The sequence below is a fragment of the Camelus dromedarius genome, chromosome 4, assembly GCF_036321535.1.
Source record: "Camelus dromedarius isolate mCamDro1 chromosome 4, mCamDro1.pat, whole genome shotgun sequence".
In the NCBI taxonomy this organism is placed as follows: Eukaryota; Metazoa; Chordata; class Mammalia; order Artiodactyla; family Camelidae; genus Camelus; species Camelus dromedarius.
This window is the reverse complement of record NC_087439.1, coordinates 44,779,737-44,802,173: the sequence shown is the minus strand read 5'-3', so window position 1 is coordinate 44,802,173 and position 22,437 is coordinate 44,779,737. Positions and strand designations below refer to the sequence as shown.

At 35.8% G+C, this 22,437-nt stretch overlaps 1 protein-coding gene across 3 annotated transcripts; it reads right to left on the bottom strand.

Moving 5' to 3' along the window:
* Window positions 1-824: 824 nt before the first annotated feature.
* On the bottom strand, window positions 825-22,412 carry BBS5 (Bardet-Biedl syndrome 5). Of its 3 annotated transcripts, XM_010982483.3 has the most exons (12): window positions 22,255-22,412; window positions 19,794-19,876; window positions 15,988-16,053; window positions 15,227-15,276; window positions 14,967-15,094; window positions 12,421-12,556; window positions 10,930-11,025; window positions 8,222-8,284; window positions 6,738-6,872; window positions 2,792-2,875; window positions 1,736-1,759; window positions 825-1,582 (listed from the first exon to the last, which is right to left on the bottom strand). In XM_010982483.3, the coding sequence occupies exons 1-12, from the start codon at window positions 22,311-22,313 to the stop codon at window positions 1,481-1,483; spliced, it is 1,026 nt and encodes a 341-aa protein (XP_010980785.1). In that variant the 5' UTR covers window positions 22,314-22,412; the 3' UTR covers window positions 825-1,480. The 3 variants fall into 3 exon arrangements, with proteins under 3 accessions (XP_010980785.1, XP_010980786.1, XP_064340960.1); XM_010982484.3 differs by lacking the exon at window positions 8,222-8,284; XM_064484890.1 differs by lacking the exons at window positions 8,222-8,284; window positions 10,930-11,025.
* Window positions 22,413-22,437: the final 25 nt, after the last annotated feature.

Below are 22,437 nucleotides of genomic sequence, written 5' to 3'. Positions count from 1 at the left end.
TGTCGAATGAATGTATGCCCCAGATCAGGTAATTAGGTATTTTTAAACTTAAAGGTCTCCATCCATGAGTAAAGATTTTTTCTTATTTTATATCATGGTGAATTCAATGGCACTGTCAGCTGCTAAAACAACAGCTGAGAGAAGAGCTCATTGACTCTTTTTCCATTTATAGATGCCACTAAAGGTTTTAACGCACTAGAAAAAACTAACAGCTGCTCCCTTGTTTAAACAATAAATGACTCATTTCTCTCTACATGTAACACTTAACATTTGAAAAGATTAATGAGTCAGATGCAAACCCCATGATGTGACGTTAGAGATTATTCCTTTCTAGTTAGCAATTTTATAGTCTCTTTTGCTTGAAAAAACTATTGAAACAATATTCCTAGCAGCATTTTGTGACCTGTATGAATTTTTCAAGCAATATTTTCTCTCAATATAGTTTATTGCGACTCCATCCCTTAAAAATGTAGAAATCCTTTCCTATTTAGATGAAGAATCCAAATTATAGCTTTTGTTCATTGATTTTTATTAAACTTAGGTTAGCACTTGGTTGTCCTGTGTGTCTGTGGTTGTGCATACAGTTGCATCTTATTTTAAATATTTTTACACATTCACTTTTTTCCCTCGAGAAAGAGGGCTCCTTTGGCTAATTTTAACGATTTGACTAAAGTTTCTCACAAAGTTCCTTACAATGTTGCTTTATACCGAAGCAGTGGCAAAAAAACAATGATGCCAGAGAGGTCACCAAATTCTACCTGACCAAGAAATCAGAAAATACTGTATTTTTGAAAACTTCAAAGAAGTTGCGATGAGTACAAAGAGAAAGTCAATAAATGAATTATTTATTTACAACTATTTAAAACTATTTCCTTACAAAATAAATGTATTCTTGCCAAAACTACACTGAAATTATTTACAAAATACTGCCTAAAACTTTACATAGGGGTTGATATCCTCCAGAGTTAGCTATAATTTTTAGTTTTTCAGAAATCATTACCTAAAAATGACAAGTTTAAGGTTTGTAATTTAATATATTAGAATTGACTGACTTTTGGACCTATATGATAGTATATTTAAACCATATTTTTATAATTAAAAAAGCAGTATTTTGATTACTCCATAAGAATAGTCTTATTCTTTTAAATAATACTTTCAAAACATTTAATGGTGCTGCATAAATTCTTTATTAAACCCAACATGATACAGTCTTTTAATATCTGCAGACTAATAATTAACAAGTATTAGGTACAAAATAAACATATTTACAACAAACCAGGTACATTTCAATTACAATTTCAAATATAGTTTTTAGAAGACTGGCAGTAAAATCTTAGATAAATGAGTTTTTCCTTAATCATTAAAAAACTCTCTTAAAAGCTTTTTCTGTAAATGTAAAAACTATTCCACGCTTTATAGCAGGCGACTAGTATCTTTAATCTTGAGAAATCCTTAAATAGAAATCCAGCTCAACTCAAGATCAACTCATTACTTCCCAAAGTCCCTGTAGGGTGAATCCATCCTTCAATTTCTCTATTGCAAGCCCCAGTTCTTCTGAAAATACAGGTTCACGATCTTGTTGCTTTTTGGGAGATAAGAGGATGAGATGGGAATAGAGAAGGTGGGCAAGGAAGAGGGGGAAAAAACAAAAAATAGGTTTCACATAAGTTTGTGAATACTAAATATTAGACTATAGAAAGTTTTTAAAAATATACTGTAGGTAAAATATCCTTACCTTATTGCCATCAGCAAAATAAGCCTATAACAGAAAGAAAATTATATTTCACACACTTGACATATAATATTATAATAGGTTAGTAGGCTAAGGAACAGGTAATTAATTTCTAGAACAATGCTGTGACTAACTGTATTTGTCATTCTGTTACTGTGTGTACTGGCCTTCTCACCTATCTTTACAATGCTGGTTGCAGAGTTCACTTCTGTCAATCATTATTAATGTCTTCAAAAGTTATGCCTTAAGCGCTAAAAAATGTGCTTTGTAATTAGCATATAGTTAGCACTGTTAACTTGAAAGGAGATAAAAAGAATGACAGCAGCTGTAAAATTTCATTTCTACTTTTGGTTGAGTAAGATGCTGGCAAAACAAAACAATTAGTGCTTCAATGTGTCAGCAAGTATATAAATTGAGGTAGTAGCAGTTTATAATTAAATATTTTACACTTATTTCACACTTTTTCCTAAAAATATATGTTCCCAGAGAGGTATTCTAGTCAGATTCATTGATCATAGAAAGCAATATTATTATTTTGGCTATTAATTACATAATACAAATTTGGAAACAAGTTTTACTGTTCAAACAGAATCTTTTAAGATAATATACTTATAAATTGAAAGGAGGGAGGTCTATCTCATAAAGATTACGAATGGAAAGTATAAATTTTAAATTAATTAACTGTATTACCGTAATTTATTATCTTAAGGTATGAAAAAACTTTTCATATATCTTAAATCCTCAATAATCCCTAACTTAAAAAAAAATCACTCTCCAACTCATGTTTAAGATACTTTTTTTAAAAAAAATTTTTATTGTTTTGTTGGTGGGTAGGTAGTTAGGTTTATTTATTTTAATGGAGGTACTAGGGATTGAACCCAGGACCTCATGCATGCTAAGTATGCACTCTACCACTGAGCTATATCCTCTCCCCAAGACACTCTTAAAAGTGTCAAGTTCTATCGTATTTTACACTCTTAATCTATTATTTAATTTAATGTGACTCAGATAAAAAAAAAAATCACAAGAAATTTAGTAGTTCTCCTTTGTGACGCTCACCACAAAAGCATCCGTGTGATCATCAGAGTCTATTTCTACATCGTCTTGAATTTGTTCAACTGTCAGAGCTTCAAGGGGCTGTGGCTAAAAATCAGTAGGTGTTAAAATGCATCAAAGAGACAATGTTAATCAAACAAATACTTTTAATAAAATGTGCTGTGAGAATCGTAAATACTTGTAAAAGGATATCACAGTTACAAACTACTCAAATCTTATAAAAACAACTACATAATTTATATTCTATTAAAACTAACATGAAAAAAATGAGTCAGTTGAACCTAAGCTTTTAAATATGAAGTCAGTATGATCAAAAGATTTAAAATGACAATTTTACACATACTTAATATAATACTTAGAGATATTGGTAAAGAAAAACTCATTGGACTTTATCTGAGTTTTTGATAGTTAAAAATTACCTGATAGTTTTTTAAAAAACCTAACTTTTGTGTCATGGCAAATTTTCAATTTTCCTCAAAACAGTCATTAAATAGACTTTATTAAAAAAAGGAACTAAGATTTGTATGGAATATTCTAAAAGTAAAGCAGAATAAAATATACTGCTTATATCTATTCATGTTTAAAATATTTGAATATCTTTAGTGTATTAGGCACCATATCGGTACAACCAAAGTCATAAAGTCTCTGCCCTTATTACAAAAGGTGTGTAATGTAGTGGGAGTGGAGTGAAGGATAAAACACAATTACAAATAACTAAATACCAGGTTGAACTATACGAAACTGCCATTTTTGTTAGTCAAAAATGGTCAAATATTAATAGTATTATATGGTCCGACTTACATAAAGTAGCTGTAACAAATGTAATATTTATTATAATAAAACAGTTCAGAGACAGCATAACTTCTGGCTTGTGCATCCCAGAAACTTTCATGAAGAAAAGGCTGGCATGGAATCTACGGCTTTTAGGAGAAGGGTGAATTTCATATATAGGATTAGGGGAAGGGTATTCCTGGTAAAGGGGATCAGCATCATAAAGGTGAGAAACCACAGGATGTGGCTGAAGATGATGAATGGTCCAGTATGGTCAGAATATAGGAGTCCCACAGGACTTAAGGAGCTATGCAGGAATTTTGTACTGAACAATACCAAGGAGTATCACTCACACTGAAGTCTATGTGAACAGTGTTCTCCAGCACTGGGGAGCACACAGCCTACAGAACCAGGCACTGTGTGCAGAAAAGGTGGGAAAGATAGACTGGAGTCTAATGAAACTCTTTAATACCGTCCTAGGGCTTTTGGACTATTTATAGGTAATTGGTGGGGGCGGGCTGAGTGTGAAGTGTACTGCTGGCCAGAGAGTGATGGGATTCCCCAGTCTAAGGACAGCCAGTGCTTCAACCATGTTCAGAGCTGTGTGACTGTGTCCAAGTAATTTAACCTATCTAAGCCTCAGTCTCCTTAACTGTGAGATAAGTATAATAATGATAATAATGATATACTTCATGGTGGTGTTGGGAGGATTAAATGAGATGATGCATATAAAGTTCTCAGAGCAGTGAATGGCAAAGAGCAGGTGTTCAACACAGTCATTCAGCAACTATGAATATTCACTAAGAGTCTATTATGTGCTAGTTTTGATTGCTGGAGATACAGGGATTAAAGAAAAATAGACAAAAATCCCTGACTTCATGGAGATTATTTATAGTGGAGGAGACAGATTACTGTTACCAAAAATAAAGCAAGCAAGAAGCAAGCAAACAAGCAAGCAGAATAAGGGGTAGAAGAGTGATGAGGGCTGTGGTTTTAGATAGAAAGTCAGGGAAGAACTCCCTGGAGAGGTGGCTTTGGAGTAAGGACTTACTTGAGGTGACAAAGTTTTGGCTGGTTATTCTTATATCCTGGGAGCCAAAGAAGGGGGAAAGAGGAGAAATGAAAGGTGGAGAGAGAATGTGTAGGATAACTAACATACTGAGTGTCTGCCACATCCCACTTACTGTACAGATATGATCGATAACTTTGTGAGATTATCTTCATTTTATAACGTGAAAACTGAAGCTCAAATCTGCCTAGGATCACAACTAAATGGTGAAACTGGGACTGAAGTTAAGTTTGCCAGGTTTCAAGGACCATGCTTGCTCTACAGCATTATTCTACAAGCAAAAGTAGTAACAGAAACTGCAGTTTGAATGCAAAGAAAGGGATAGGAACAGGGAAGAGATTGGTATAATTGTGTAAAATAAGATAATGGGAAAAATAAACAAGGAAAACTCCAAAGTTTTGAGCACAGCTGACTTTGCAATGTGAAAAATAGTAGTTATATATAAATAGATAAACAGTAAGTTTCTGCTGTATAGCACAGGGAACTATATCCCGTATCTTGTAGTAACCTATAATGAAAAAGCATATGAAAACGAACATACGTATGTATATGGATGACTGAAACATTATGCTGTAACCCAGAAATTGATACAACATTGTAAACTGACTATACTTCAATAAAAAAAACCCAAAAAGCAAAAAAACCAAAGAACCTCAAAAAACAAACAAACAAAATAAGTAGTAAAAAATAAATATATAAATAAATCAGCAGGATACTGCTTTTGAGAAAAATGATGCCATTTGAGTTATGCCAAGTTTGAGATACTCAACCATGTCCCAGTGCATCTTACTGATCTGGAAAACTGTTTACTTAGTTAAATTACGAAGATAAACTTCAAAATGAGAAACTCAATTCATGTTATTTATATGAGAATATATTCAAGAATATTTGGAACCACGATAAGCTGAGAGAGTATGCCAGGATCAGAAAGATTTGGAAGTCATCCACAGAAGTACAAGTTGCAGAAACGGGAGGAGCAGGTGATACAACTGAGGGATATACAGAGAAGGGAGAGTGAAAGGGAGAATGCTGAAAGAAGTACAGGCTGGGAAGAAAGCAGAAAAGGATGGTTAAGGAGGAAATTCTTAGAGTGTGTGTATAATATGGTGTCAACAAGCCAGGGAGACTTTTCAGCTGGAAGGGGAAGGGGATATATATGGAATGGGACAGGGAGAGAAACAAATCCAATATAAGGAGCATAGCAAGGTTGAAGTCAGAAAGTATGAATCTGTACTCAGCTGCCCAGCCCTATTTCTTTATCTTCTCTGTTCACATGCTGTAGTCCAAGAGCAGGAGAAGAGACAGATAATATATGTGTTCTGTGATATGTCTCAACATGCTGAGTACCAGCAGGGACACTGATGAAAGAGTGGATGGCAAGGACACAAGCAATAGAGCATACAGTGAGGACCCCAGCAAGTGGACAGACAGCAAGAGGGCCTGTGATAGAGTGCCTCTGGCAAGGGTACCGCTGATAGCACAGACAGCGAGGAGTCTCTAATGGAGTGGCTGGTGAGGACACCAGTGATACATCAGATGACGAGGGGCCCAGCTGCAGAGGCTGAAAAGTAAAGCCAAAAGATGGCTGGTGTACCTGAAGAGCAGGAAGTGGTGCAGAAGCCAGAATTCATGAGGAAGGCAAAGAGGCATGTGGGGTCTGATATTCAAAATACCTCATAATTGGCAATGAAGAGGCTCTGATGAATAAGAATGGACACAGGACATATTGACAGAGCACTTTTGAGGTTGCTATATTGTATAACACGGTGGGAGAAAAGAATGATGTCTGTGAGGCCTATAAAGTTTAACCAAACGCTAATGGATGGCTTAAGTCTGTCTGCATCAGAAGAGCCTTGCACATGGAGACTTCTTCAGATTCACTGTTCACCAAGATGGGTAGGAATGAATGCTGAAGCAGCCAGGGAGAAAACAGGTGGTAGGCACAAATCAGTGTTGGCCCAGGGGCCATGCTCACTGAGCAGGGTCTGTAATTCATCATTTTAAACATAGTTTAAAATTAAATTGTACACAGTATGTTTATATCTGAATTTTACAGATTGCATAAAGGGAATTCAGCAAACTCTGTGTATCACACACCAAACAAATTACCTTTTCTTCCATCTCATAATCCACTCCAAATATAGGACTGGCAGAATAGACTTTGTGAAGTGAATTGATTTCTTTAACTGATTCTTGTAGTTTTTCCACAGGATCTATTTTAAAGCCAAGAACATATCCTCCACTCTACAAGAAAAAATAATGAAAAAATAAAAAATAAGCCTGAGGAATGGTATTTACAAAATATGATAAAATATAGCTCTAATTGTCCTTTTTTCAGAGTACAATATATAAGATGATTTTTAATTAAATTTTTATTATGAAAAGCATGCAGCATATACAAAAATAAAAGTGTACAATAAGCGTCCATGTGGCCATCATCCAGCTTTAACAAGTAACAGCATATGGCCAACTCTGTTCCATCTATAACTTCCCCATCCCCCAAGTCTCCCCCCATCACCCTACTCAGGATTATTTCTAAGTATATCTAGATATCACATAATTTCATCTGTAAATGTCAAAACTAATATTTCAAGATTTAAAAAATACACTGCAGATTGTGAAGGCCCAGGGAATTAAGTTTTTCTTGAGCTAGACCTTGAAAAGGAATAGACTAAACATTAAAAGAAGAAAGGGAATAGTGTACCTGAGCCTATTTCTTTGAAGAACTAGAAAAGAAACTTGACCATAACAGTTTATTGGAGAAGTGTTCAAAATTGGAGAAGTGTAACATTTTGGGATTCAAATCCTGGTTTTACAACAAATTTACTAGCTGTATGATGCTGGGAAACTTATTTCCCTTATCTTTCTAAGCTTTAATTTTCTAACCATTAAAATGGTTATCAAGTTGTATTAAGTATAATAACGTATATATGACATGGCACAGTTCTTGGAACACAGTAAGAGCTCAATAAATGGCAGCTACAAATCTACAGGCCAGAGGAAAGGAGTGTGAGTAGACATTCATGTTTAAACTTTAAATTTAGAAGAGTTTATAAATAAGTAAATGTTTTATTTAAATGTATCTCTGCAAAAACCATGCACAATGGGGCAGAGCAGTTTATAATTAGATTCAGTATAATCTGTGTTTGATAGTATAAAATCTCAAATAAGGTGTGTGTATCTGTATATACCTGTGTTTCCCAAAGATAGTCTTGTGAATCAGTCAGACCTGGAATCAAAACTTAGCCCTACCATTTACTAGTTATGAGACCTCGGGCAAGGTTCCTAACATCCCCAAGCCTCAGTTTCCTTGACTGTAAAATGGGGAAAAATAGTAACTGTATCATAGGGTTATGTAAAGATTGAGATAATGACACTTGACTGTAATTATAATACATGTCTGCCCAACAGAGAAACATAAGCAGGATTCCTCTCTGGGGACAATTACTATATGATTTCAAATTCTTCATATAATTTCATATTACAACTAATATTATTCTTGGGTATAAACTGGTCACTACATAAATACAACTAAAAATAAAGACTGTCACAGAGTTTTAAAAATCTATTAATAAAAATATGAAGCATCTTACCTGCTGAGAGCTTTCTATGACAAGAGCTAAACCAAATTTTGAATCTCTAATCTTTATTGACCGCTAGATGTAATGAAAAAGAAAAAAAAAAAGCTTGTTTTTTTATCTGATAGTAGTGACTCTTCAACATAGGTTTTTTACCTTTTACACAGTAACTACTTTTCATAGTCTAAAGAACAGAATTCTCCTTCTTTCTTTCATTACACTCCCAAAGAGATCAAGTAAATGAAATTTTCATACTGGAATTAGGCATAACAAAGATGACATCTCTGAAAAATGTACAAGATTCTCTGACTTAGATCTTCCCCACTTCAGGGTGTCCACAACTTTCTGAATATTTTAAATCAAAGGCCAATAATCTTTTAGTTATGGAGAGCCAGTGTCTTTTGTGGCTTGTAAGGCTGGGTTAGTTTTTAAAAGTCACATGTGCCTTCTGTTTCTTACATCATAGATGGCTAAATTCTTAAAGTACCTCCATTCCACTTATTAAAAAAAATAAGTATGAGATCCATCACTGGGCATTAAGGAAGGCTAGGATAGGTCAAATGTAATTAACTCAACAAGTAAGTGTGACATGAGGACAAAGCTTGGCTGGCAGGAGATGAGCAGTGAAGTGACACCAGTGGCTGGGGAGGAGGGTTGAGGGGGAGAAGCATAATGACACACAGGACTATAGAAAGTGACACAAAATGTACTTGCTAGCAAGGTTAGAGAGAACCATGGAGGATCTAATATTATGACCAGCAGACCAAAAGTCCGAGAAGGGTAATATTCTGTGGTAGGTCATGGCATATCACACTTCCAGACAGATGGGCATTGGAAGCCGTGAATGAGAGAGAGAGAGAGAAAGAGAGAGAGAGATTGATGGAGAGAGACACAGACAGACAGACAGACAGACAGACACACATACATACACACACACACTAAACGGTAACTTATGAAAACCTGACCTTCTATCTAGACTACATACTCTGCCAGTTATACCCAGTCCTGGATAAGAACCACAGAACATTGGCATCCTGGTTGTCAGTCTAGCCAGGTGACTGTGGTTGATACAATCTGATATAGAAACCGGCAAGAAGATATATATAAATATATATAAATATACATCCATAGGACTGGAGTCAGTGCAATGGCTGAGGCGAAGGGCTGAAGTTAATAGAACCTGAACTCCCCAGTGACAGACTGTAATGATATCAGGTTGCAAGTTGTTAGGGCCAGGCTGAATTCATTCCAGAGTCCGTATTTGGCAACTGTATTCTTAAATAACAGAAAGTATCCTACTTGAAGAACAGAAAGCACAAGGTTGTTAACTACTCAGTAATTACTCAGCATAATAGAGGCTAGGTCAGGCAAGCTATAACACAGGTAAACGCAATATAAAACAGGAACAAACAATACAAACATAATTTATAAAATAACCTATGTAGACTCTGTCACATATTCCCAGCTATGATTTTAAATTCTTGTATTTCTTTTGATGGTCAGAAATAATTTTCTTCCTGTCAGATCCTATGATTTTCCACTTAATGTGTTGCTTTTCTCCACCAGACTGAAAGCTCCTTGATGGCAGGAACTGGAGTCAGCGCAATGGCTGAGGCAAAGTGTACTGGTTCTTGAGTTCCATCACTGAGCCTAGAGTAGGCTTTCAATACTTGGCAAATGAATGACCAGACATTTTAAAGTACCTCAAATCAAACAGTTTAGCAAAAGATAGGCTTGGGAATAGTTTGCAAAGAATATCCTTCTCATAGGTCAAGAAGTCTCTTAAAAAAATGACATTTTCCAGATACCATATATATTGTATTGAGTACTCAATATTTATTAATGAAACTAATTAGTCTTAAGACTACTTATATCCTACAATAAGGGTGATTATCATAGGATAACCTCACAGGATTTTCATTAACTATTTTTATGTTTCATCTAATTTGCACCAGAATCCGTTAAGGTTTTTTTTTTTTTAATACATAAAATGAAATTCTTCAATTTATTGGAATTTACTATTTGTTTCACTGAATCACATACTTATAGAAGCAGCGGCAGAGTAAAAAGAACCACCTTTATCTGTTCCCAAAACAAATTAGTCTCAGATGTAATTAGTTCTTATTCTAAATTTTAACAGCTTTAATTTAGTTTAGGCTAAAACCATTATCATGAAAAACCATCTTGATTCCTTTTACCAAACCTGTAGTATGAATCCAGCTTATAATAAATGTATACATATATTATATCTGTATCTGAATACAGTGAAAACAGTTCATTCACAGAATTAATGAATTCATTCTGGCTTTAAAAGGGTTTGAGCAGAAAGTAGCAAGAGAGCCAAAAGTGTGTGGATCAGTGTGCTGAAGCCATGCCAAAGAACCACTCTATACTTGCCTCCTGGAAAAGTTGTGGAAAATTTTAGTAGCTAAAGTCCTTTGAATTAAATCTAAGAAAAATCACCTTAATCGTATGATAACTTTAAATTTTTAGAATTCAGTATATTTCTCTCTTAAAAGCAAGTTGATAATGGTGCTATTTCCCTTGAATGTTAGATACTATTGGATCCTTTCTATTATCAACACTTACAGTATGCTCTCAGCTAAACTGCTACCACTTAAAAAAGGAGAGAGAACTCATCTAATCCCAAAAGTCCTATTAACTGTTGGACATAAATTATTTATTCTGCATTAAAATAAGGTCATCAAAATGCATGCACTTACAATTTGCAGATATGGTATACTGACATTAAAACTGTCATTCATATTTGCATGCCACACAATTCTCACATTGGTAATAAAAAAGGTTCCTAAATTTCCCTGTAAAAGAGAGTAATTAGAGATACATCAGTGATCATGTCTGAATACTTATTCTTTATTTTCTAAATACTAGAATAATTCTGATTATCACAGCAGCATAAAATACCAGAGTTGAGTATTATGGAGTGTTAATGACTTCACCATTCATTGGATGGCAGTGCAATTAGATGACTGAGAGCCTGGAGTTAGACTGTGATTACACCATCAGTACCTACTAGCTGCACAGGAACATACAGAAGGCAGCTTTCTGAAAGTGACATCTAAGTGTGACCTAAAGCAGAGGTTGTTAAACTATGGACTGTGGACCAAATCTGGCCTGCTGCCACATTTTGTATGCAAGCTAAAAATAATTTTTACATTTTTAAATGGTTGGAAATAAGTCAAAAGAACAATATTTCATGACACATGAATACTATGTGAAATTCAACTTCATGTCCACAATAAACTTTTTTTGACCACAGCCATGCTCACTTGTCGACAGATTGTCTACGGCTGGTTTTACACTACAGTGGCAGGACTGAGAAGTTAGGACAGAAACTATAGGGTCTTCAAAGCCTAAAATATTTACTATCTGGCTCTTTATAAAGTTTTCTGACTCCTGATGAGGAGAAGTTATTCAGATGGGGAGCTGTCTATATCCTATAGAATCTTTATCATAGTTTAAAACTAGAACTTTTCAAATGAGCAAAGTTTATTTACAATTTAAGTTTATGATTCAATGTTTAGCAAGAAGCTCTTCAGTCAAATGCTGCAGCTTTACCACTCGGTTATCAGTCTAATCTAGGTTGTAACACACACAAAATTTGGAAACTATTCTTAGTAAGAGGCAGGTTTTTTTCTCCAGAAATTGATTTGTTATTTATTCCAGCTATTAGTGGCATATGTATTTCATCTGGTCATAATTTCAAGAACAAATGAAAAGTTACAATAATGGCTGGAGTCACCAAATGAGTTATGTTTAATTCCATAAAGATTGGATTACAAGGCTTCCGTGACTGTCCACCCTATGGCTCTCCTCCATCAGCAAAAGTTACCACAATGTGGAGGGTAGTGCAATATAGGGGAAAGAGCATGGTTAGGGGACAAACTAGATGTGCGAGGTCATATGATTCTTTAGGGACCAAGTTTTTCATCTGTGTGAATGGAGACCGAACTAGATGATCTCTAAGGTCCATTCCAGCTCTATAGTCTACACAGAACAAATGTTGCTAAAAAGAGCACAAAAACCATAAAAATATGAAAATCAGAATATTATTTTATATCAACAGTTATAATGCTAACTTATTAAGAGCTATAATGCTAACCTTAAATAAATATACAAACCTAATCATAAATGGGAAAATGACCACCAAAAAAGCACCACCCTAAAAGGTTCCTTAGTTCTTTGTATGGTACCTGATCACTGGACAAATTCCATACTCCATTGATTTTATCGTACACATGTTCTTGTGGTAATAATCTTAGTTGCTTATTTTGAATTAGTGCGCTTCTCAATTTAAAATCACGATACATTTTAGAAGTTTCATATGCTCTATAAAAAAGAACAAACAAAAGATTAACTCAAACTGAAAATGTGACTTTCTTAGGTTCTGTTTACTTATCTACAAAAATATGCAGTTGTGTATCACTCAAATAGTTACTAAGGTAAATTAAAATTTTTCTCTTTTCAATAAATTCTGGTAATTATCATCTTTCGTACGTGTTTTTTGTCATTTCAGCATAGTATTTACACATTTCATTTCAGTAACCTATTTTTCAGATGTCTAATTTTGGCAATATATATAGTATGGCACAAATGAGAGGAAACAGATCTTTTCTTTAAGCTGAAAAACAATGCTTGTAAAAATAGGCATGGAAATTACTTTTTCTGTCAAAAAGCTTCCCTTTTTTTCTGTTTCATTCAAAGGCCACTGTTATTCTTCTAACATAAATAGGAGTAAGATTACTCTTCTCACTGAAACCTGAAAAACATTATGCTCACATCTACCTCTGTACAGAAAATTAGAATGAATCTCTACCAACTACAGAAGGGACCCTAGGACAGTGTACGTATCTGTGTTTGTAATAAAATCCTGATAATTTTGTTTTCTTTCCATGTCTCCCTATAGATAAATAATAAAAACAGAAGAAAATTCTGATTAACTTTTGGTTAATTCTAATTTTAACGCCACAAAAATGTAAACTTATTTCACCTTTAATAAAACTAGAGGGTTTTCTTAGCCTGAATAACTTTAGAAGTCATTTATATAAATTACGATATGCATTGTTAAACTTCTGATCTTTACTTTAATCTTTTAACATACAAATTGTGAAAGAGCAGGATTTGAGCATTTGCCTATAAATTTTAATTTCCTTTAATGCTGTAATCATCAATATTTAACTAGCAGAAAAAATGGAAACTATTCAAGTTATAAATTGTTTGGGGGAACACATTTTTATACTATTAAAGAAAAGCAGCTTCCCTGCTTCCTACAGACTCCATTTCATATTACTTCCCTAAGTAAAGTGAAATAAAGAGGTAAGAATTAGGTATATGCCCAAGAGAACTAAAAAAATGTTTCCACACAAAAACTTGCACACCAATATTCATGGCAGCATTGTTCATAATAGCTAATAAATGGAAACAACCCAAATATCTATCAATTGATGAGTGGACAAACAAAATATGTGTCCATGCAACAGAATCTTATTCAGCTATAAAAAGGAATGACGTACTGATATATGCTACAATACACAGCACGCTTGAAAACATTACATAAGTGAAAGAAGTCAGACATAAAATGCCACTATATTGTATGATTTCATTCATTCATATGAAATGCCCCGAATAGGCAAATCCATAGAGACAGAAAGTAAATCAGTGGTTGCCAGGGGATATGGGGAAGAGGAAATGGGGAGTGACTACTAGGAGGGGTTTCTTTTTGGGGTGATGGAAATATTCTAAAATTGAGTTATGGTGATAAAACATTGTGAACTACCAACTGTAATTCTAACACTAGCAAACTGTAAACTTTAAAATGGTAAATTTTTTGTTTCTGTTTTTGTTTTTATTAGGGAGAGCTAATTAAGTTTAATTTTTTATTTCTATTCTGAGGAGGTACTGGGGATTGAACCCAGGACCTCCTGCATGCCAAGTATGCGTTCTACCACTTGAGCTATACCCTCCCCCGCTAAAATGGTAAATTTTATGTTATATAAATTGTATCTCAAAAAAATTAAACCATTATATAGATTTTAAAAATCATCAACAAAACTAAAAAATCAAATAAACTAGGAAACTAAGAAATTTGCAACATATATGACAGATAGGAGCATAATCAAGAAATTTACAACAGAATAGTATACATAGCTAAATAAAAAAATTTCAACATTATTAGTAATGAAAGAAATTTAAATTAAAACAGTGGTATATATATTATATCTATCTGTGTGGTTATAAATTTTTGTATATATAAAAATATACAAATATATACACATATTTTCCCTGTCATCTTAGCCAAGCTTTTAGAAAAAATCATAGTACTTCGGCTGATTAAAAAAAAAAAGAGCTGAGGTAGTAAAAAGTGAATAGTTAAGCAAACAAAAACCAAGAACCACAAAACAACAAAACTCTTTAAAGAAATCACCCAAACATGCCTTCTACTGTTAGAAAAATAATCTTAATTTCTTAACTGAATTATCCAACTTGGTTATCTACATAGAATGAATTCTCTATTTCATTGTTAACTACCTTGGTAGTGCATTTAATAGAATCCTCAGCAGCATTATGTGTTTTATCAATACCTTCAAAGTGTTTATGAAATGGTAATGCAATGTGTTCTTCCATGTATCTTCAGGGTATCTGCAATAGAGCTTGGAGGAAGATAGCACCACATGTCTAAACTTTATTCTTTAAACTTTTATATCATAGAACTATTTAAAATCCATAAATATTACCATACCTGTGTACTGCAATCACAGAGGTAAAAAGTCTAGGACTTCCAGGAACCAAATTTGTAAATATAAACTCAAAACGAGTACTGTTACATTTTGTTAGTATATAAAGAGCTTCAGTTTGGCCTCGTAATTTCTGTAAGGACAAATTTATTTAAAACTTCAGATTTTAAGAGCAATTTCTCATTTACAGTGAAAACAAATATCAACCTCAAATATCTACTGTTTTTTCACTATATATATTTCAATAAGATTTTTTCAGACTTACAGAATTAGCAGTCCTTGTTGTAATATTCAATATGCAGTTGTAACCAATAGCTAAAATTCAAAAGCAAAGAATTTAAAGAACATTATACAATAAAATGAGGGGAAAAAAATCTATATATACAGAACTTTAAAGTTTAAAAAACTGAATATATGTAAAAATACAACTTTAAAACATTTTTATGAAATAACTACAAATTTAAGTTAAATAATTAAAAGGACTTGGAAGTTAATTCTGCCTCTTTTGAACACACAAAAACATAAATAACATGGAGAAAAAGTTTGCTTCTCTAACAGTATTTTATATTTTTGTATTATTTACTAAAAATCTTAGCACCACAACATCAAGAGAAAAAGTCTAGCTGGATAATCTTCAGTAGTTTTAAAAAATCGGTGAAATAAAATTTAACACAGTGAGAAGTCGTATTTTTATGAGAATTTAGATCTCCCTTCTTTGTATTACTTGAAACAGGTTATAGCAAGTTTCAAAGACATGCAAGAAACAAAAACAAAAAGTCACTCAATGTAAAAGCACTAATCTCGTGTATGTCCAAGAAACAAAATGGACATACTGTGAAAACATTCCTTTTGCATTATGATGCAGTCTAGACTTTCTTACATTTTTATCAATTTAAATTTTCCACATATTTCATGATATCATTTTTTTGTTTTGTTTTATTTTGTTTTGTTTTTGTATCAAGAGCCACTGTGTAAGCTCACCTGACAAATTCTTTTTTCTTTTTTGCTTCTAACAAAGATACTTACAAAGATTGACTCTGGGTAATGCCAAAGAGTGCCAGATAATTCTTAAATTTGTTACTAAGAGTCTACCTAAAAGCAAACAAACAGAAAAACAGGTTACCTTAAGTAAGGACCTACTTTTGCAGTACAGAATGAGATGGACATGAAACTTCTGACCCAGTACCAGCAGCAACACCGACAGATGTTTCTCATACGTATTTTAATTGAAAATATTTATTGTGCATGTCTATCCTGTGCAAGGTATACAATATATGATTCAGAATCCCAGAGAAACAAACTTTGATAGTTACAAAAGAGATAAAGGTATTCATTGCCAACAGCTTGGTGTGACTCAAGCTGACAGAGAAAACTCTGTACTGCTTTTTTTTTTTTCTCGATAGAAGTCCCAGCAGGTTATATGTGTACAACTGAGTATGAGTATGGGATAGTATAATTACTAAGCCACTGAGGGAAATCACACTTCTCAAAGAACTCTCACATACACGTGAATCCCTGCCATGTGAGCGTTCCCTTAGCAATTCTCACTTAAATGAGCCATATAGTTATATACTCAGCTTATTTTTTTTTTCTGTGAGCAAATTTTTTCCTGATATAAAGTTATAGCTAGGCTGAAGTCTGTTGAAGGCTTTATGCTTTTCATTCTTTGACTCAAATTGATGTTGTTACACTGAAATATGTACAAAGTTAGATAAACTTCATTTCTCAAAGTCTGTCCTGTGGAATAGTAGTCCCTGTAGATGTTCCAAGAAAAAAAAGTCAAGTAAACCTGTCCATGGTTAACTATGTGTCTTACAAACTTATAATACAAGTAGCATATTTGGATAGTTTTGAGATATCCTGAACTAAAAAACTCTTTTAACTTTGTTTAACATATTTCTTCAACAAATTATAACCATGGAATTCTTTTGTTGAGTAATCTATAGCCATGTCATACTCCTTCCTCCCTGAAAACCCCTAGCATATCTAAAATCAGAAAAACTAAGCCTGTGTGAATGCTGGAGTAAGATGGGATAGGAGGTTCCAAAGACAAAGGAAGGTGTTCTCCAGAGAACCTGCAGAACATTACTTGGTATGTTTGACAAATAATAAGTCACTCAGCATGGCTAGAATGTGAAGTTCCCACAAGATCATAGAAGACTAGACACTGCATCTATCAGTCAGGGTCAAACAGGAAAGAGATGGCTCACTTAAATTAGGATGACTGAGATTTTTTTACAGAAGGACGTATTACAATGGTATAGGTGGGGTGTTAAGAACCGTAAGTGAGTGCAGCAGATCTGCTACCGCCCCAGATCCAGAGGGACAAGGATGGGAAGCAGTTCACCTAATCCGGAAGGAACAGGAGTCCTCTAGAGCTGATGCTTTGCAAAGAAAGAACCATACCTCACTCTCCTGCCCTACTTGATCTTCTGCCATGACTCTTCCAACCAAAAGCTACAGTGTGAAAGGAGCCCTGTGATGTAGTGTAAGGGGGAAAGGGTGAAGAAGGGTGCTGGACATGGAGAGACAAGTGGAAGACAGCAGCACAAGCAGGAAAGGTTGTTTGTGGACTAAGTGGACATTCGTCAATGCCAGACCAAGAAATTCAGACTTAGATCTGTTAGCAATGAAGGCAGTAGAGTTAGGGTTTCAGTTTAGAACTAGAAATCAGAAGAACTAAAACATTCTGAGAAGAGAATGTGATCCTAGCAGTTTAGAAAGCAATGCAGGCAGTTGGTGCATCATTCACTAACTGTGTGATGTTAGAAAAGTTAATTAACCTCTCTATTCCTCAGTTTCCTTATTTTAAGATAATAGCATCTACTTCATTTTTTTTATTATTTTTATTAGTATTAAATGAGATTACACATATTATAAAAAAGATTCAGAACATTGACTGGCAAATAGTAAACATTCTAAGTGTTAACTGCTATAATTTTTTTTAAATATCTGAATTCTTTACAAACTTATTTTTATGACTTATTTTATTACTATAGATACACTGATTTGTGTTTTCCCAATGCCATTTCACCTAAGTAACATTATGTCTCTACGACTCAGCTCTAAGCCAAGGACATTTACGAATTCTTTTTGATATTTTTCTATTACAGGATTCCAGAAAAATTATGGAGTGGAATTTGCTTTACAAAAATACCAACCAACTCTGTTTACCTGATTTTCCTGTTCTTGGTGTACCCCCTACAAGTCTCTCTATCTTTTTACGTTGCCTCTTTTCTGCTGAAGAACCCCATGCTATCTATAACTCCAAACCCAGTGTTCCAGGCATGGACATTTCTCTCTGTCCTCCTAAACACCAAAATATAATTGTCCCTGTCTCTCCTTATCTCTGAAATACTGAATTATGGCTGTTTCATTCTCCTACAGGTTCAGCACACAAAGCTTTCCAGGAACTGTGCTGGAGATTTCTGGCCAGGGAGGTATTTTACACCCGCTACGCCGAAGTGCTAATACAGGATTCTGCATTCATTGAGTGCCCATAGTCTTTGTTTAGACTGGTGGATGAACTGTCACGTAAGAGTTCCTGCCAATCTGTATGAGAACAACCAAACTTCCTTTTGGCCTCTTTAAGTTAATTCAGGTTTTGTCAAGATCCGGCCATCTAGAGATGAGTATTCCACCCTCAAAGGCAAAGACGAAGATTTCTTGTTCACTGCTAGATCTTCATATCCCACCTGGGCCTGGCTGACAGTGGGAGGCATTTTAGAAATATCATTTAAGCATTCCTTTAAGGATGGACTCTAGCCATTGACAGGATCTGCTTGTAGCAGGTTCCCCTCACAGAGAAGAAAGGCCCACAACTGAATCTGCTGCCCACATAACGGCTCAGAGCAGACCAGAAGAAAGGCTCCAAAAGGAAGCAGCCACTCAAAGGGCTGCAGGGAACACATTCTGCCAATCAGGGTTACCACTCCATCTCTAGTATTTACTGATCCGCCTTATCTGTTCTGCTAATAAGGGTAACTGTTCCTTCTCTGGATTTACTGATCCTTCTTACTTGAATTAGGTCTGCTCCTTTTCCCCACCTTCCTCTTTAATAAGAGGATTATGTCCCACCCTCCTAAACCTCCTTTCCCCTTAAAAACCCTTTTAGACACACTAAGCTGCTCACTCCTCCTCCCCTATGTTTTTCCTTGAAAAACAGTAGTGATGTTTTTCCAAGACCTGCTTATCACTGGTCACTGGCTCCATGTATGCAGCCTGGACTTTTAAAAGTTCCAGCCTTGGGGAAATTTGGTTTAGGAGAGACTGTGGAGTCCAGCCTGGCTGCTCCTCAGTAACATTTAGAGACATCTCACAGATTTCTCAGTACTTAACCTACAAATAGACTTCACAACACAGCACTAACTTGCTTTCCACATGTCCATCTCCAAGTGTCAGACTTGGGACTGTGCATTATTCTTGGATTTCTTAAAAGGAAGCCTGGCTCCAGGTAGCACAGCTATGACCTACTTAGGTTTCACTACCCCATATTCTTTTTGTGGGAAGGCAGATCCAAAAGTCAGAACTGTCCCATGCCCCTTGCAAACAGGGATCTTGGAGTTTTAACAGTTATGAGGTAAAGTTGATATTAGAATCAGGAGTTACCAAAGGACCCAAGTCTGAGGGACATTCTGTATTTCCTGGTTACAGGTTTAATGCTTACCCTTTCTTCCCTTTAAGTCTGAGAAAAATCTTGTGTGGAGTTAACTCTCCCACTCTCACAATTACGTTTATACATAAAGGTGTTTCACATCTTATTCTCCAGATAATATGATTTAATACTTGTAAATTAAACCAGAAATATAAAATACACTAAAAAATATACTCACCTCTATCCCCATTATTTCCTTTGGTGTCTTCAATTGAATCTAAACAATCAATAAGGACTTCTCCAGGTCTTGTTTTCATTTGTCTAAAACAAATATAAAGGCTTTAATTTTATAGCTACAACTACACACACTTACAATCTAGTTAGGAAGAAAAAAGACATATGCATATAAAACAGCCAACAGTATAAATGATGCAGTACCAAATGCTCAGGTATTTGAAAATAAGATTTTCAAGAACTTAGTGGGCAGGGTATGGCTCAATGGTAGAGTGCATTCCTAGTACGCACAAGGTCCTGGGTTCAATTCCCAGTACCTCCATTAAAACCAACCAACCAACCAACCAACCTAATTACCTACTCTCCATAAAAAAACATAAAAAAAAAACCAAATTAAAAAACAAAAAAAGAACAAATAACCTGGAGAGATCAATGGGGCCTGGAGTGACCAGGGATATGCAGAGATGCCAGAACTAAAGGAAAGGTAGAATTTGGAGAAATAAGAGAGAGAGAGGAGAATTCATGCTTAAAGATCAGAAATAAGATTTAAGGAAATGTGACAAGACTGGCCTGGCTGGGGAAGAAGGTCTATCTTGAGAGGTAGTGAGAAGTATAACTGGATAAGTTAGGAGAAGCCAGATTATGGAGAACCTAGAATGCCAGTCAGATAGATATGTGCCGTATTCTGTGGACAGTGGATAAGCCCCAGAGGTTTCTCACTAGAGGAAAGGAGTCATGCAGCTATGGAAGGAACAGATTAAAGCAAAGCAACATTAGGACTTGCTAAACGATCAGATAAAGGAGACAAAAGAAAATAAATGAAGAACAGGTTGCTGACTGATAGAATGCATTCCAGAGTGTCAAAAGAAAGAAAAACCTAGCAGAATATGTGGTAGAGCCTTCTAATATTCTCAATAAAGCCAACTCAATTACCTATTGAAAATACATATACAATCATATGATTTCCCTGCTTAAAAGTTTTCCACGGCATCCCACTGCCTAGAAGATGAAGTCCAAAATCTTCAACTGAATATTTCACAATCTGGCTAATCTCCCTTTTTATTTGCACCTCCATCCTCTACCTGCCAGACCCTGCCTTCTAGCCAATGAGATTTATATCTCCAAGACTCTGTCTCTAATTTTTCCCCCCCTCCTTTTCTTTATTCTGGAATAGGCTCCTCCTGTCTACTGGCAAGGCACTGCACATTTGTCAGGGCTTAACTCAAATATTGTTTCTTTGAGGGCATTCCTCAGGCAAAATGAACTTTTCTGCTTCTATGGTCCCCTAGCTTTTTGTTCATTTTTTCCAGGATGGTATTTACATTTTAAATAGTTGTCCATATGTATCTTCTGCACTAGAATGGGGGGGGGGGTTGCCATTTCTTATTATTTTTGTATCTTTAGCTATCAGCACAGTAACCAGCACATGGAAAATATTTGATAAATGTTTAACTGAAAATGTTCATGAAATGGACCTCTGCTTGACCTAAGAACCCTCCAAGAATAACAGAAAGTCATAGAATGTCTGCAATATGTAACTGAGGCTTATAATTTTATAAATACCCTCACAATGTCTTAAAGCATCTAAGACCACGTTAGTGTTAGATATCTAGCCACAATTAAGCCTGGGAAATTAATATTTCATTTTTCCACCTAAGAAAATTCTGTTCGTAATAAAGAATCATGAGAAGTGGCTAAGAAGCTCTAAACCATTAACTCAAGAACCTTAGCTTCACTGTTTTCCAACACTTAATACCCAAATAGGCATTTTTTTTTTCCCTTGAACTTTTGGGGAAAGGTTTCTAACTATTCTCTCTTTAAGACATGAAAATTTCCAAAAAACAAGACTTCTGTTTGAGAGGCTCTAAAAGGGGGCTCCTTCTTCTTGGTGAAGGTTAGATGGAAGCTTACCATGGAAATACAGTTTGCATTGTTAGGAATTTTGGAGAATGCTTACTTCCACTTCTCTGCTTTTACAAGGGAGGAGATTCAAGCTTAGAAAGCTGAAGTTATTCTTCTAAGGGCCCACAATGTGTGTCCTTATTCCAAATCTAGTTTCAGAATCCTCGTTTCCTAAGTCCCTGAACCAAATTCGTTCCACCACAAAAATCTGGCACCCCAAGTTCACTAGGCTGTACGGGACGCCCAAGAGCTAGGTGGCCCCTGCCCTGTTTGGGCTCCGCTTCCTGATAGGTCCCCCACGCCGAGACGCCTGGGGCCGGGGATGGCACGGGACCGAAACTGTATACAATCTAGACGCGCCTGGCTGCGGCGTCGGCCTCGAAAGGGCCGCAGGGCTCCGGCTAGCCAGGGGTCTCCCGAGAGGCGGACGCCAGGCGCCAACCTCCTCCCACCCTCGCGGGGGCCATGAGCCGCGGGGTCGCAGGCTCCGCCCGCGGGCCCGGAAACCGCGCTGCGGCGCCCTCTACAGGCTCTAGGCCCCTGGGGGAATCCTGACGACTCACTGCGAGGACACGTCGAAGCGGACATCTCGGTCCTCCCAAAGCGCGTCCAGCACCGACATGGTGACCGAAGCCCGCGGCCAGCGTTCTCCACGGTGGCAGAGGGCCGAGGGGCGTCTCGCCGGCTCCGAGGCAACGAGGCGCCTCTGTCACGACGTCTACGGCAGGCGCCGAGGCCCAAAGTTC